This window comes from Lethenteron reissneri, chromosome 66 (assembly GCF_015708825.2).
Source record: "Lethenteron reissneri isolate LAM-NWPU_2019-01 chromosome 66, ASM1570882v1, whole genome shotgun sequence".
Lineage (NCBI taxonomy): Eukaryota > Metazoa > Chordata > Hyperoartia > Petromyzontiformes > Petromyzontidae > Lethenteron > Lethenteron reissneri.
The window spans coordinates 194,146-211,033 of NC_083844.1; the positions used below are offsets into that span (position 1 = coordinate 194,146).

At 56.2% G+C, this 16,888-nt stretch overlaps 3 protein-coding genes across 3 annotated transcripts; all 3 read right to left on the minus strand.

Moving 5' to 3' along the window:
• Positions 1–9,750: 9,750 nt before the first annotated feature.
• LOC133359787 (histone H2A-like) lies at positions 9,751–11,849 on the minus strand. The gene is made up of 2 exons (XM_061578317.1): positions 11,738–11,849; positions 9,751–10,577 (listed from the first exon to the last, which is right to left on the minus strand). The coding sequence occupies exons 1-2, from the start codon at positions 11,806–11,808 to the stop codon at positions 10,169–10,171; spliced, it is 480 nt and encodes a 159-aa protein (XP_061434301.1). The 5' UTR covers positions 11,809–11,849; the 3' UTR covers positions 9,751–10,168.
• Positions 11,850–13,182: 1,333 nt separating this feature from the next.
• LOC133359800 (histone H2B type 3-B-like) lies at positions 13,183–13,857 on the minus strand. Its single transcript, XM_061578332.1, has one exon. The coding sequence runs from the start codon at positions 13,646–13,648 to the stop codon at positions 13,247–13,249; it is 402 nt and encodes a 133-aa protein (XP_061434316.1). The 5' UTR covers positions 13,649–13,857; the 3' UTR covers positions 13,183–13,246.
• A 603-nt stretch (positions 13,858–14,460) lies between these two features.
• Positions 14,461–15,729, minus strand: LOC133359812 (histone H4). The gene has a single exon (XM_061578348.1). It carries the CDS (start codon positions 14,822–14,824, stop codon positions 14,513–14,515), a length of 312 nt encoding a protein of 103 aa, XP_061434332.1. The 5' UTR covers positions 14,825–15,729; the 3' UTR covers positions 14,461–14,512.
• Positions 15,730–16,888: the final 1,159 nt, after the last annotated feature.

Below are 16,888 nucleotides of genomic sequence, written 5' to 3' on the forward strand. Positions count from 1 at the left end.
ATTTACTGCGGGAGTATGCCGACGTGTTCAGCGAACACGACTCGGACGTGGGTCGGACCGACCTTGTTAAGCACCAAATTGACACCGGTGCAGCCCGACCCATCAAACTCCCTGCGTACCGAGTGGGCGCACCCGAACGCACCCAGATCAAAGAGGCGGTTGGGGACATGCTTCGCGATAACATAATTCAGCCCTCGGCGAGCCCCTGGTCAGCCCCAGTGGTACTAGTAACGAAAAAGGATGGGTCAACCCGGTTCTGCGTCGATTACCGTAAACTAAATGCAGTCACGCTCGGCGATGCCTTCCCCATACCCCGCATCGACGACACCTTCGACAGCCTCGCCGGAGCGCGATATTTTTCCACCCTCGATCTCGCGTCCGGGTACTGGCAGGTGGAGATGGCGGAGGAGGATCGGCCAAAAACAGCATTCACCACCCCGATGGGCCTGTTTGAGTTTCGAGTGTTGCCGTTCGGACTCACTAACGCGCCCGCGACGTTCCAGCGGTTGATGGAGTTGGTGATGCGGGGCTTGCAGTGGGAACAGTGCCTGATTTACTTGGACGATGTGATAGTGTTCAGTAGATCTTTGTCTGAGCATTGGTCCAGGCTTCGAGAGGTGTTCCAGCGACTGCGAGCGGCTCATCTCAAGCTCAAGCCACGTAAGTGTTACATCGCACAACGCGAGGTGGGGTACCTCGGGCATCGCGTCAGCGAGGCAGGCGTGCACACCGATCGGGAGAAGGTACGCGCCGTAGTGGAGTGGCCACGGCCAAGGAATCTGACGGAGATCAGATCATTTTTGGGGCTCGCCACCTATTATCGTCGATTTGTAAAAGGATTCAGCGAGATTGCACGCCCCCTCACCCAACTCACCTCCCCTAAGCACCCCTACCAGTGGACGGGGGCCTGCCAGACGGCCTTCACCACTCTCAAAGACCACCTCACCCACGCCCCCACCCTTGCTTTCCCCGATTTTACCACCGATTTTATTTTGGACACCGACGCCTGCAGCAGCGGGCTGGGCGCGGTGTTGTCACAGGTACAGGATGGGACGGAACGAGTCATCGCGTACGCCAGCCGGACCTTGAGTGGGGCCGAGCTGAACTATTGCGTGACCCGCCAAGAGTTGTACGCCGTGATTTTCGCATGCAAACAGTTCCGGCCGTATTTGTACGGCAGGAGATGTCGCGTACGCACTGACCATTATGCTCTTCAGTTCCTTCTTACATTCAAGGAGCCACGGGGGCAGATGGCCCGGTGGTTGGCGCAGTTGCAGGAGTACAACCTGCAAATCGAGTATCGGGCTGGCCGGACGCATGCAAACGCGGACGCCTTGTCGAGGCGACCCACGGTGTACGCCGAGACGAGGGCGGAGGAGGCCTGCCCGTGTTTCACGGGGGGACGCTGCCGGCAGGCAACGGACCCCCGAGAGGCCGCGGCCACTGACCCCCCCCCAGCGAGAGAGAGTGCAGTGTGCGCCACAGAGACCCTCACAGGTGGCACTGAGGATCCCGTCGACCGCCCGGCAAGCGCGGGACCCGCGGCTCGGGACCCGATCGGACGGATCCAGGAGGACGTCGGCTGCGCCTTCCCGGGCCTAAACGACGAGCAGCTGAGACAGACCCAGCAGCGAGATCCGGATCTGGCGGCGGTGGAGGCGGCACTGCGAGAGAAGAAGGATGCACTACCAGGACCCTGGAGCGGTTTGTATGCCCGGTTGTGTGTGCAGAACGGAGTGGTACGGGAGTTAACCGAGGCCGGCCAGCCGGGGTGCATCTGTGTTCCTGCCCAGGTGCGACCCCAGCTGCTACGGCTGGTGCATGACCACCCACTCGGGGGCCACGATGGGGAACGACGCACTCGAGAGACCCTGCGTCGCCAGTATCTCTGGCCCAAATTGGCACAAGATGTGGCCGCCTGGGTGCAGGGCTGCCGGGCCTGTCAGCAGTGTGGGCAAAAGCCGGCGAGGTACCAGGTACCCCTGAGGCCGTTCCGAGTCAGTCGGACGAATCAGTTGGTCGGAATCGACCTGCAGGGGCCCTTTCCACGATCCCACCGGGGCAACCGATATATTCTCGTAGCGGTGGAATACTTCACCCGCTACCCCGTGGCGGTGGCTATCCCGGATAAAACAGCCCTCGTAGTGGCCCGGGCCTTCGTGGAAAACTACGTACTTAAGTGCGGGATCCCCGAACGAGTCATTACCGACCAGGGTAGTGAATTCGAGGCCGAACTATTTCAGGCACTGTGCCGAGAGTTCGGGATCCAGAAGGACCGAACCACGGCGTATCACCCCCAGGCGAACGGGATGGTAGAGAGGATGAACCAGACTCTGGCCGGGAAGCTTAAACGCATGGCGGCCGCGAATCAACAGGACTGGGACGAACACCTTCCCTATGCCCTGTTCGCCTACACCACCACCGTTCACACCTCTACAGGACAGACCCCGTTCCTAATGATGTTTGGTCGCGAGTCTCGCCTGCCCGCAGATCTGCTGTTCGGTGTCCCTCCGCCGCAACGGGAGGAAGGGAGCCACCCCGTGGAGCACTTGCTGGAGACCCTGCGAGGGGCCATGGGCCGAGCCTACCCGCACGGAGAGGCCGCGCACCAGCGGCAAGAGCAGGGCGCCCGACCCCGTATGGAGCCCCCCTTCTACACTGCGGGCTCCGAGGTGTGGCTGTACACTCCCCGCGTCGGTGCCGGACAGGTGGGGAAGCTGACCACCTACTGGCGAGGACCCTGGATTGTGAGACGGCAGATCTCACCCTGGACGGTACTGATTCAGGGAGGAGAGAGGGGCCGGGAGATGGTGGTCAACATCCGCCGACTGAAGCCGTGGCGAGCAGCCCCCGAGGGAGGGAGCCCCGCCGTCCAAGTACCCCGAAACCCCGGGGTCCCCCCACCCCCCTTGCCCGGGGGCCTCGCGCAGTACATGGGCCCCACGGAGCCCCGGGCTCCGAGGGGCCCCGGGCGGGGCCGGGGGCGACGAGGACGGCGACCCTTAAACCCCACCGCCTCTGAGTTTGTTCCCCAGCCCGCAGGTGCCAGAGGCCGAGGGGAGCCGTTGGAATGGAGGAGGAGACCACCGCCGGAGCCCCAGGAGACGGAGCCGCCACCCCCGAGGCCAGCCACAAGGGCCGGGCGAATCCCGCGGACCCCGCGGCGATACCTCGTGGGGGCAACCCAGGCGAGGTGCTCAAGTCAACCCGGGACGGGGACTGGCACCCCGGGGGGCTATGTGGTGCCACAGCGACGGGGCCGCTCTGCCGAGCCAGGGAGCCGCCCGGCTTCCCCCACCGCACTGCCCCCCATCACCCGCCCCACATAAGCACACACCCGCACGCATCCCCCCCCCCCCCCCCCCATAGAGCTGGAAGGGAAGGTTACCTGATCGACCGGTTTTTATCCGAGAGACCCTTATCGGGATTAATTCTCACGGTTTCCGGCGATCAGGGAATTGGATGACCTCCCCCGTGCTACGTGGTACCGCGGTGCTGCTGCCGGCCTTAATATGGTGTGGTCGCGGCGTGGGGCATTCGGCCACCGCGGTTGAGGCGCATTTCCCCCCACACACACCCCCACGAGTCGACGGGGCAAGCAGGGGAGGCACGAGACAGCATGAATAGCGGGGTCACAGGGGCTGTTGCGCATAGTCATGGGGGGTTGGGATAATTGCGCTTGAGCGCGCAGGCCCCATTGTTAGGAAGGGTAAGGGAGTAATTAGGATGTACGCCGCCAACGTCGCTCACTGATTAGCATATCAACAGCGCCTGGGGACTGCCGTGCGCGGGCTTGGGGTGCACGAGCCCATTGTTCAGCGCAGCATCCCCTTTGGAGGTAGGGAGGATAAATAGAGGAGCGCAGAGGGGAAATCGCTCTCTTACTCCAGCGCCAGGCGACCAGACGCAGCTCGAGCCAGCGACCCGGACGTCCGTGCGACGCACCGAGGCACGCGGTTAACACAAGGATCAGCGGACCGCCGTGGACACTTAACAGTGAGTAAGAAGGTGACTTAGAATCATAGCCGATAAATAGGGAATAGGTGCCGGTTTAGTGGAATAGGCCAGCCTCGTCGACTCACTAATTCAACATTAGTTATCAGGTAATAAATCATTAATAGCGAAGCGTGGTCTCGCGTGATCTTGTCGTGCAGTGTGAGCGTGTGGGAACGCGTGTGGTACTGTGTGTGCGTAAGCTCGCAGCGTGCGTAATCGGCGTCCCCCAGGTGCGCGATCATAGCGTAATCGGCTGCGCATTGTTGTACGGTTTATCTCGCGCGCACGGCGGCGGCGACTTTAGTCGTTGTGTCGGCGTGTGCCCCGCTGGCGTGTGCTCGTTACGTGTTATAAGTGTGAACGCGTGTGGTACGGGGTATGCGTAAGCTCTCGTCGTGCGAAATCGGCGTACCCCAGGTGCGCGATTGTAACGTGAGCGGCCAGCGCGGCGCAGAGAAGCGCAAGAGTGAGTGCCGTACGGAGCTGTGTGTGTGGGTGTGCGCGTACGTAATTAATCATGCCTGCTACGCGGACCCGCGGTGGGGTGGAACCCTCGGGCGACGGCTCCCACACCATGGGTGAGGAACTTAGCAGCGGTTCGCTTAGCAGCGGGGGGGCGATTGATGATGCTAGCCCGGCCGTTAGCATTATCGAGGGAGGGATCTCGGGGGCTAGCGACCCCCACATCCTCACCGACCAGGGTAGCGAGTTCGAGGCCGAGCTGTTCCAGGCACTGTGCCGAGAATTCGGAATCCAGAAGGACCGAACCACAGCTGTATCACCCCCAAGCGAACGGTATGGTAGAGCGCATGAATCAGACCCTAGCGGGGAAACTCAAACGTATGGCGGCCGCAAATCAACGGGATTGGGACGAACACCTCCCCTACGCCCTTTTCGCCTACGCCACCACCGTACACACGTCGACGGGACAAACCCCGTTTTAAATGATGTTCGGCCGTGAGTCTCGTTTACCCGCAGATCTGCTATTCGGCGTCCCTTCCCCCCAGCCGGAGGAGGGAAGCCGCCCCGTGGAACACCTGTTGGAGACCCTGCGAGAAGCCCGAGGCCGAGCATACCCGCAAGGGGAAGCCGCGCATCGGCGGCAGGAACAGGGCACCCGACCCCGCATGGAACCCCCCTTATTCCTGACAGGCGCTAAGGTGTGGCTACACACCCCTCGCGTCGGGGCCGGGCAGGTGGGGAAACTGACGACCTACTGGCGGGGACCCTGGACCGTGGTGCGGCAGATATCCCCCTGGACGGTACTAATTTACGGCGGGGAGAGGGGTCGAGAGACGGTGGTCAATGTCCGCCGCTTAAAACCATGGAAAGCGGCCCCGGCGAGAGAGGACTCCGTCACCCGAAAGCCCCGAAATCCCGGAGTACCCGCACCCCTCGTGTTGGGGGGCCTCGCACACTACATGGGCCCCGCCTGGTCCCCGAGACGCCCCGATCCAGTCCGGAGACGGCGCGGACGACGGCCACTAAACCCTTCCGCTGCTGAGTTTGTGCCCCAGCCCACAGGTGCCGGGGGACGGGGAGAGCCGCTGGAGTGGAGGAGGAGACCGCCGCAGGAGCTACAGAGGACGGAACCACCCGCCCCGAGGCCAGCCACCAGGTCCGGACGGATCCCCCGGACCCCGCAACGTTTCCTCGTGGGCGCGGCCCAAGCGAGGTGCTCCAGTCAACCCGGGACGGGGACTGGCACCTCGGGGGGCTATGTGATGCCGCCGCCACGAAGCCGTTCGGCAGGCACCAAATCCCCGACCTCGCCACCACCAAGCAACGGAGCCGACCCCGCGTCCCCCTCACCTCACCTCACATTAACACACCCGCACTCATTTCCCCCCCCCCCCATAGAGCTCCGAGGGGAGGTCGCCTGGCCGACCGGTTTTTATCCGAGAGACCCTTATCGGGATTAATTCTCACGGTTTCCGGCGATCAGGGGATTGGATGACCTCCCCCGTGCTACGTGGCACCGCGGCGCTGCGGCCGGCCTTAATATGGTGTGATCGCGGCGTGGGGCATTCGGCCACCGCGGTTGAAGCGCATCTCCCCCCACACACACTCCCACGGGTCGACGGGGCGAGCAGGGGAGGCACGGGACAGCATGAATAGGGGGGTCACGGGGGCTGTTGCGCATAGTCATGGAGGGTTGGGATAATTGCGCTTGAGCGCGCAGGCCCCATTGTTAGGGAGGGTAAGGGATTAAGTAGGATTTACGCCTTGCACGCAGCACACTGATTAGCATATCAACAGCGCCCAGAACCGCCGTGCGCGTGCCAGAGGATCGCGAGCCCATTGTTTAGCGCAGCATCCCCTTTGAGGTAGGGAGGATGAATAGAGGGGCGCAGAGGGAAAATAGCTCTCTTCTCTCCAGCGCCAGGCGACAGGACGCTCTCCAGTCCAGCGACCCGATCGTCCGTGAGACGCATCGAGGTGCGCTGCGAGCACGGGATCAACGAACCGCCGTGGGCATCCAGCAGGAAGTAAGTAGGTGAATTAGAATCATAGCAGATAAATCGGGAATAGGTATAAAGGTATCAGCGTAGGCCAGCCTCGTCGACTCACTGATTTAACATTAAATTACCAGGTATCAGATAATAAATCATTAATAGCGAAGCGTGGTCTCGCGTGATATTGTCGTGCAGTGTGAGCGTGTGGGTGCGCGTGTGTGCAGGTGTGTGCGCTCGTAGTGTGGGTGAAGGGGTCGGTGCGTCCGCAGGTCCCCGATCCGTCTGTCGCCGCCGGGACTCGCGCAGTGTGAGGGCAGCGCCGTTCGCCCCCGACCCCCGTTTTAATAGCGCGTGATCCGTGGAGAGACAACGCAGCGTCTGCAGGTGAACGAGGGCGTGCGGCGAGCTATGCCTCTCACACGAGCTCGCGGAGGGACGGACCAGGGAGGGGAGCCGTCGGGCGATGAGCCCAGCGACGGCAGCAGCTGCTCGCAGAGCAGCGAGGGGTCGGCGCACGGCGGAGCCCCTGCCATAGGCACGGAGCAGGGAGGGACTCCGGGGACCAGCGGCCCCAACAACACCAGCAGTTTCTGTGTGATGTTATTATTCCTGAGAATTCTCAGGAAGTAAAGTCTCTGCTGGGCCTTTTTCAGAAGCTCAGTGCTGTTGGCGCTCCAGGTCAGGCCCTCCCCAATGTGGGGGGAGGAGGGGGTGGGGGTGAGTGATGGGGTGGGGGGAGTGGGGGTGGGGGAAGTGGCGGGGAGTGAAGGGGGGTGATGGGGTGGGGGGAGTGGGGGGTGGGGGGAGTGGGGGGAGTGATGGGGTGGGGGGAGTGATGGGGTGGGGGGAGTGGGGGGGGTGATGGGGTGGGGGGAGTGGGTGGGGTTTTATACTGGAAGGAACGAAGTGGACCAGACCACCAATAGATTAATGTGTCTGTCCGTCCGTCCGTCCATCCGTCTGTCCGTCTGACTGTCCGTCCGTCCGTGTATCAACATCGCCCCCTACTGCAAACACTTGGCATGACCCTACAAAAACCTTTAGACTCAGTGACGCTATCCTGGTAGCAACATCGCCCACTACTGCAAACACTTGGCATGACACGTGTAACATTCCCTTATTCCCTGAGATAGCTTTTAATTAAAACTTACAGCTAGGCCTAAAGCCTAGAACTAGGCCTGAAACTCTCCCTTCGTATCGTACCCTCGCGTGTGTGAAAGGGAGTTATGTTTAACAATGTTACATTCCCTCATGTTTTTAAATAGAAACATTTAAATTTAAAGCTTTTATATAAATCATTAAAACATTTAAATAAAAAATTAACTCACAGCGCCCTAAAGCCTACAGCTAGGCCTAAAGCCTAGAACTAGGCCTCAATCTCTCCCTTCGTATCGTCCGATTTGGTGTAGCAACATCGCCCCCTACTGCAAACACTTGGCAGGACCCTACAAAAACCTTTTGACTCAGTGGGGCTTTCCTGGCTTAACAAGTGTAATAATAAACTTCGCTTCAAATTTACTTTACTGAAACGCAGCACGTTTTATTAACACAGAGACAAGATACATTTATTAACACAGAGACAAGATACATTTAATCGCCTTATTTGTGCACGAAAAGCACGGCGCGAGGCCTACTTCGGAAAAGGCTTCGCGAGGCCTACTGCAGAGAAGGCTTCGCGAGGCCTACTGCAGGGAAGGCTTCGCGAGGCCTAGTGCAGAAGGCTTCGCGAGGCCTACTGCAGGAGGCTTCGCGAGGCCTAGTGCAGAGAAGGCTTCGCGAGGCCTAGTGCAGAGAAGGCTTCGCGAGGCATAGTGCAGAGAAGGCTTCGCGAGGCCTAGTGCAGAGAAGGCGTCGCGAGGCCTATTGCAGAGAAGGCTTCGCGAGGCCTAGTGCAGAAGGCTTCGCGAGGCCTAGTGCAGAAGGCTTCGCGAGGCCTACTGCAGGAGGCTTCGCGAGGCTTAGTGCAGGAGGCTTCGCGAGGCCTACTGCAGGAGGCTTCGCGAGGCCTAGTGCAGAAGGCTTCGCGAGGCCTACTGCAGAAGGCTTCGCGAGGCCTAGTGCAGAAGGCTTCACGAGGCCTACTGCGACAGGCTTCGCGAGGCCGTCCCTCTGTCTGATAAGATGGCCGCCCGCTCCCCCTGCGATCCGTGAACTAAATGAACTAAACAAGATGGCCGTCGCATCCGGCGCAGCCAATGACATCGCCTGTTGCAATCCTTGCTCTGTGGGCGCGCGAGTCAGTGGGGAGGGGGGTGTGGACGTCATCGCTCTGTGGGCGCGCGGGTCAGTGGGGAGGGGGGTGTTGACGTCATCGCTCTGTGGGCGCGCGAGTCAGTGGGGAGGGGGGTGTTGACGTCATCGCTCTGTGGGCGCGCGAGTCAGTGGGGAGGGGGGTGTTGACGTCATCGCTCTGTGGGCTCGCGAGTCAGTGGGGAGGGGTGTGTTGACGTCATTATTAAATAATAAAATAATAAAAAGAAACCTTTTACTTATTATTTTTATTTTCATTAGTTTATTATTAAATAGCATTTTTATTTTAATAATAAAATTTTACAATAACTTTTTTGTTTTATTATTATTTTATTATTTCCATCTTACGTGACTTTACCGAAAGAACCAAGCAGATGAATCCCTGCAGTCACGAAAGCTTTAAATCGAAATGACCACCGCGTTACAGGAGAACAACAGATCGTGAACGCGCTTCGACGATTCATGGCAACGGCAACACAAAGCGCCACGCGCAGTCTCTTGCGACCTGCTGTGGAGTGACTCATGCAGCCAGCTATGGCTGCAGGGTTTTGGTAGTACATGTTGTTTATGCCATTTATTGTGAAAATTCCGTCACAGTTCCTATGATTGCTTTTTCATTGCTTTCATGGCTTTATTTTGGTGATTTCGAAAAGTGTATTGGTTTAGCCATGTTTGTGTTGTTGTAGTACAGAGTTAGACTGATGGCCTTAATCTAAGTTGTCTTGTGGTTGTTGTTGTTGTTTGACTTGCATCCCACTGGGATTTTTGCACACAGCGTTGGTGTACGGTGTTTTTTCTGCAATATTTTTGCTGTCTTTTCTTGGATTTTCTGTTTGCACTTAGTCACATATTCACTTTAAGATGTTTTTTGTTCATGTTTTTTGTTTTTTGTTTGTTGCGGTTGCACCCGATTCAAGAGCTGAATGGCTCACAGGGCTATACCTAATAAATGAACTTAAAATGAACTTGAAACCAGCGGTGTCCGCCCTTTAACCCCTGACCCCCCCGTCCAGCTCTTCCCCGCGCGTGCGATTGGTGCGTGTTGTCGTGAGAGCGGAGATGTCGTGTTTGCGTGGTGCGTGAGGGTGGCTCGCAGATCCCTTAAAGTGCTTGAACCATTCACCGACTCCTCTTCACATGTAATCTGACCGCTCAAAAAGAGCGAGTTTTATTCTTTAAAAAATACGATACTTTCTTCCAATAGGTATCCCAATTTATTCTAAACCATGTTCCATGATTGATGCAATGTTGGAATGCTGCTCAAATACCGTTCCTAAATTAGACATAAGGGTATCCTGGAATGAGCAAAGCATTCGTTTAATTGCGAGCAATTTGGGACGAGGGCAACTCGACGACGGTGTCCTTATTAATAACAAAACCCCTGTGCACGACTGTCCGAGCTCTTTGCAAGCAAGTGGGTGGCTCTGAAAAGAGCCGTTGTTGTGGTGGTAGAGGCGGCGGCGCGTTCACTTCTTTGCCTGAGAGGTCTTCTTGGGCAGCAGCACGGCCTGGATGTTGGGCAGCACACCGCCCTGGGCGATAGTCACGCCGCCCATGAGCTTGTTGAGCTCCTCGTCGTTTCGCACGGCGAGCTGCAGGTGTCGGGGGATGATCCTCGTCTTCTTGTTGTCGCGGGCGGCATTGCCAGCCAGCTCGAGGATCTCGGCAGAAAGGTACTCGAGCACGGCGGCCAGGTAGACGGGTGCTCCAGCGCCGACCCGCTGGGCGTAATTGCCCTTGCGGAGCAGCCTGTGAACGCGACCCACGGGGAACTGCAGGCCGGCGCGGGAAGAGCGGGACTTTGCCTTGGCGCGAGATTTGCCACCGGTCTTGCCGCGTCCAGACATCGTTAAGGGACCTAGGATGCAAAAAGCACTGGAGACAAAGTACGAACGATTTGTGACGTTAACACGCACCACGGGAGCGGCTTTTATAGCGGAGACGAGGATCGTAGAGCGCGCCGCTGCTGATTGGCTCCTCTCGGTCGAGTCCCGCCCTCTCCTTGAGCCACCAATGACAAGCCGGGACGCGAGGATTCGATGTTGACTTTCATTATTTGTATCCATATATGTTTTAATGCGCACACGCATCTTATGAATTAAACAATGCGATACACGTACTTAATAGGTTCAAGTTTTAAGCATGATAGAGTTAATTTATGGGCGCGTGCTGGCAAGTCAAACTTATAAGCGGATTCCGCAAATATCAATGTATTATTGATTATAATCATCATTTTGAGGGACCGCATTGGTTATAAGAAATCATTGTGATAGCCTTGAGCTCGTGATTGATCGCCCACGTGCCTATACGGTGTATAGATATTTTTCTTTAACCGCCTGTTCGGGCAATGCCTAAAAATATATGTGCGTGAATAATTCAGTCTCAGTTTGCAAAATGTGAACTTCTTATCAGCTCGGGCTTGAAACAGCATACACCAATATCTTTGGGTTTAATCTATATATATAAAATCGTGAATGTCTGTCTGTCTGTGTGTGGATGTCGGACCATACGCACTTTCATTGGACGCCGGTTGCCCCTGGCAACGGCTAGCGACGCCGGTTGCCCCTGGCAACGGCTAGCGCCGGGCTAGCAGTTGCGGGGTGGACGCCATCTTTAATTCCCGTTAAAAATAGGCGCACGCATTAACACGCGACTCTGAGGTAAATTCATCTAAGTTTCACGTCCTCTTTACTCCCCCCCCGACCACAATGTGTGCTATTACTATTATAGGGTCGGTAGATTATTAAATTATAGCGATTACACAGTATTATTGAAGCGCGGGGGGGGGGGGGGGGGAAACGGCACCCGTACCCAGCGTCAGCCGGGTGGCAAAATCAGGCGAGGCGGGAGGCTCTGCACGGTGCGAGGCCTCCACACCCACCACGCGACTCTGAGGTAAAATACATTTCACCAAAATAACCCTTTTGTTGTACACTATGTAAACATGGTTTCACAACGCTTATATACAACACCAACGTGTGATGTTGAAAAATACGAGCGGCGGGGTATAGAAAATGAACTTCATTGTCGCTTACGCCTGACGACTCGTGAGAGCCGTGACCAGCAAACGAAGGTTTCCGGCACCCGAACTTTGAAGGACACACATGGAAGCTTTCTCACGAGTAAGTGGTGGCTCTGAAAAGAGCCTTTGTGTTGTGCTTTGAGGGCCGAGCTGGGCGTTCAAGCGCGCTCGCCACGAATGCGGCGGGCGAGCTGAATGTCCTTGGGCATGATGGTGACGCGCTTGGCGTGGATGGCGCACAGGTTGGTGTCCTCGAAGAGCGCGACAAGGTACGCTTCGCTGGCCTCCTGCAGAGCCATGACAGCGGAGCTCTGGAAGCGCAGGTCGGTCTTGAAGTCCTGCGCGATCTCCCTGACGAGGCGCTGGAAGGGCAGTTTGCGGATGAGCAGCTCGGTGGACTTCTGGTAGCGGCGGATCTCGCGCAGAGCGACGGTGCCGGGCCTGTAGCGGTGAGGCTTCTTGACGCCGCCCGTGGCCGGAGCGCTCTTTCGGGCCGCCTTGGTGGCGAGTTGCTTGCGGGGGGCCTTGCCGCCCGTGGACTTGCGAGCCGTCTGCTTGGTGCGAGCCATGGCTTGGTGAGGGCAAAGATTCTCACAGGCGGGGAGGAGAAGGCGGCTTATGTAGCCCAGAGCGCGCGCTCACTGGTCAGCGGAGTCGTGACGTGCGAAGAAGGGGCGCGTGCTGATTGGTTGGCAGCGTGCAATGATCTCGAGTCGTCAACTCTTCTTCATCAATCTTAATTTTAGAACTTTCGTGACTGCAGTAAATGATTATTTGGTTCTTTCGGTAAAGTCACGTATAAAGAAAAAATAATAAATTAAATAATAGCATACGACGTTTCCATTGCAACACAAGCAATCATCATCAGGTATAATGAAATAGCGACATAAAATCGAACCAGAAAAAATTATAGACAGACATATAAGTAGACAGATATCACCAATTTGTTTTTTTTTTATAGACGTGACTTTACCGAAAGAACCAAAGAATAATTCCTGCAGTCACGAAAGCTCCAAAGTTAATACGTAAAAATTGACGGAAAGAGGTGATCACAGGGATAGATATCTATTCTCTTGGCATTGAGATGATGATCATCAATTATACTGCACGAGTCATCCATGCTAGGCGCTTACTTTTACATAGATGCACACGTGCAAAATGTTAGTTCCTGTCCGAAAATACAACCACGAATTAAATATATTGCATTGCAAGGTTTTGGCACCAAATATCCAATGTAGTATCTGAATGGGCTGCAGATGAAATCAATGGACAAACAAGTCCAAGACATGCCTGCTGGTGAATATGATGTGCCATGAATATTGTTATCGCTTTTATTCACGTGGAAACAGGTTAAAATGCGTTCCATCTCTCCATTTCACTCAATGAGCGAACAATGTCCCCGCGTGAACCGGGGCTTTGTTGGAAGTTTCGTTTAGTACTCCTGCTAGGACTGGTACAAGCAGGTTCGGAGAGGTGGGTGGCTCTGAAAAGAGCCTTTGTAATTAATGGTGGAGTCGAGGCTTCACTTGGAGCTTGTGTACTTGGTGACGGCCTTGGTGCCCTCCGACACGGCGTGCTTGGCCAGCTCGCCGGGGAGCAGCAGTCGCACTGCGGTCTGGATCTCCCGAGAAGTGATGGTGGAGCGCTTGTTGTAGTGCGCCAGGCGGGACGCCTCGGAAGCGATGCGCTCGAAGATGTCGTTGACGAACGAGTTCATGATGCTCATTGCCTTGGACGAGATGCCGGTATCGGGGTGCACCTGCTTCATCACCTTGTAGATGTAAATGGCGTAGCTCTCCTTCCTGCGGTGGCGTCGCTTCTTGCCATCCTTGCGCGTAGCCTTGGTCACAGCCTTCTTGGAGCCCTTCTTGGGAGCAGGAACCTTGGCCGGCCCAGCGCTCTTTGATGCGGGAGGATCGGGCATGTCGACGCGTCGTAGGCAGCAGCTTCAGGTCAGAACAGACGGGAAGCGAATGTGGATGTCGCTCGCGCGTTGAGCTCCTTTTATAGGAGGCGAGATGCAAATCAGAGGATCGTAGTGCGCGGCGCTGCTGAGTGGCTCTTTTAGTACCGTCCCTCTCCATCAGCCTCCAATGAGAAACGCGGACGCGATGTTCACTTTAATATCGATTTTACTGCCAAAAGGACTTGAGAATATAACACAATGTAATGTCCAAACATGTGTATTAGTGAATTGCAGCCATGGCATTGCCTTTGCTTTAAAAAGGATGACTAGAAAACCCAATTCAGTATATTGTGTTTTGAGCGTGGGTTTTTTTGTTTCTTACGAGGGATTGTTTCACCACTCGTCTAATACGGCGCACGGGCGTTTTATGAACGCAATTTGGAAAAATACAAGCGCTCGGTGGAGAAAAATAACTTCGCTGTTGTGCTGTACAGGTGGAGATTAGCATTCCGGCACGCTACGTCAATTAGGACGAGTGTGCTGTAAGATTGTGGCGCCAAATGCTCTACGTAATATCGGAATCGGCTGCAGCTGGAAATAATTCACGCAAAAATACCAGAAATGGGTACTGTATTAAGGCGTTCAAGAATTACGCCTTGTTAAATGTGACGTGTCGTGAATATCATGATTTCTTTCATTCATTCATGTGGAAGCAGATGAAGATTCGCCAACTCAACAAGCGAACGTCCAGCACGCTCACAACAACCCAGGACATGTGCTCCATTCAGAGCGTGTTTGGCAACACTGGCGCAAGCAGTTTCGAAGAGGTGGGTGGCTCTGAAAAGAGCCTTTGGGTTGGCTTAGTGTGCGAGAGATGGGCGCTCAGCCTCCGAAGCCGTAGAGAGTGCGGCCCTGGCGCTTGAGGGCGTAGACCACGTCCATGGCGGTGACGGTCTTGCGCTTGGCGTGCTCCGTGTAGGTGACGGCGTCGCGGATGACGTTCTCAAGGAAGACCTTCAGGACGCCGCGGGTCTCCTCGTAGATGAGGCCCGAGATGCGCTTCACACCGCCGCGGCGAGCGAGGCGGCGGATGGCGGGCTTGGTGATGCCCTGGATGTTGTCGCGCAGCACCTTGCGATGGCGTTTTGCGCCTCCCTTGCCGAGCCCCTTACCGCCTTTACCGCGTCCAGACATTGCGACTACTTGTGACAAAGCTCCTCGCGAGAGACTGCGCGCTCAGCTTGCAGCAGCAGCCGCCTTTATACCCGAAGCGTGGCGACGTCACCGACCACCCCTGCCCTCCGCGATGGCTCCGCCTTAAACCTTCCACCTTTAACCTCTGCGACGAAGAAAACCCTCCACCGTCGTCAATAACACTTCCTTGACATGTATAATATGCGACGTTTTGGGCAATGGCCCTTCTTCGAAGCACTCTGGAATGATATTGGCACACCCGCAGCGAACGCCAGAGGAACGCCATCTGTTGCAAGATTGCACGTGCAGTGAATAATCGGTGTAAGGTCTTGTTTTCAAGTGAACAAGATGAACTAACTTTATAATCGTGTGAAGCTTAACGGCTTCCAACACAATAGTTGAGTGAACGTCACCAACTAGTTCTCCCAAAGTAAGAAAGACATTGCAAACAATGCGATATTTACGTATAGAAATTAATTTTATAGAAGTTTAAATGGTGCACCGCAATGTTTACAAAACAAAAACAAAGTGAAAAGGCGGAACGAGCGAATGAAGGCAAATTGAGTAAAGCTGTCTGGAATCAATACATTTTTAGACTAAATTCCATATTTGGCACCAGTAGCATGATGACGGAATGAAGAGGTGCAACACATAATCAAATTGGAGGTTCGTCAAGAATGCATCATTTTGAATCTGGATTTAGATTAGAATCGCCAGCGAGAATGCTGACGTCGCTGAGATTACTCTGCACTCAGTTCGAGTGAGGGAGCTGCCACCCGCCTCGCCTGTGTTTGTGATCCCTGCTTTCGGGCTCGATCACTCCCATCACATCAATGCTTAAAACACATCGAGTGGGTGAAATGTTACACAGTTAATTTGAACTAATTGAAGCGCAGCAGCTGTGGTGCCACAGCGACGGGGCCGTTCTGCCGAGCCAGGGAGCCGCCCGGCTTCCCCCACCGCACTGCCCCCCATCACCCGCCCCACATAAGCACACACCCGCACGCATCCCCCCCCCCCCCCATAGAGCTGGAAGGGAAGGTTACCTGATCGACCGGTTTTTATCCGAGAGACCCTTATCGGGATTAATTCTCACGGTTTCCGGCGATCAGGGAATTGGATGACCTCCCCCGTGCTACGTGGTACCGCGGCGCTGCTGCCGGCCTTAATATTGTGTGGTCGCGGCGTGGGGCATTCGGCCACCGCGGTTGAGGCGCATTTCCCCCCACACACACCCCCACGAGTCGACGGGGCAAGCAGGGGAGGCACGAGACAGCATGAATAGCGGGGTCACAGGGGCTGTTGCGCATAGTCATGGGGGGTTGGGATAATTGCGCTTGAGCGCGCAGGCCCCATTGTTAGGAAGGGTAAGGGAGTAATTAGGATGTGTGGGGGTCGCTAGCCCCCGAAATCCCTCCCTCGATAATGCTAACGGCCGGGCTAGCATCATCAATCGCCCCCCCGCTGCTAAGCGAACCGCTGCTAAGTTCCTCACCCATGGTGTGGGAGCCGTCGCCCGAGGGTTCCACTCCACCGCGGGTCCGCGTAGCAGGCATGGTTAATTACGTACGCGCACACCCACACACACAGCTCTGTACGGCACTCACTCTTGCGCTTCTCTGCGCCGCGCTGGCCGCTCACGTTACAATCGCGCACCTGGGGTACGCCGATTACGCACGCCGCGAGCTTACGCACACACAGTACCACACGCGTCCCCACACGCAACCCGCGCGCTCAGCTCCGCGCAGCGCTCACTCACGTGGCGAACCACTGTGCACACAGCGCCCCCACACGCTCACACTGCACGACAAGATCACGCGAGACCACGCTTCGCTATTAATGATTTATTATATGCCACCTGCGAATTGATGTTGAATCAGTGAGTCGACGAGGCTGGCCTATTCCACTAAACCTGTACCTATTCCCTATTTATCGGCTATGATTCTAATTCCCCTTCTTACTCACTGTTAAGTGTCCACGGCGGTCCGCTGATCCTTGTGTTAACCGCGTGCCTCGGTGCGTCGCACGGACGTTCGGGTCGCTGGCTCGAGCTGCGTCTGGTCG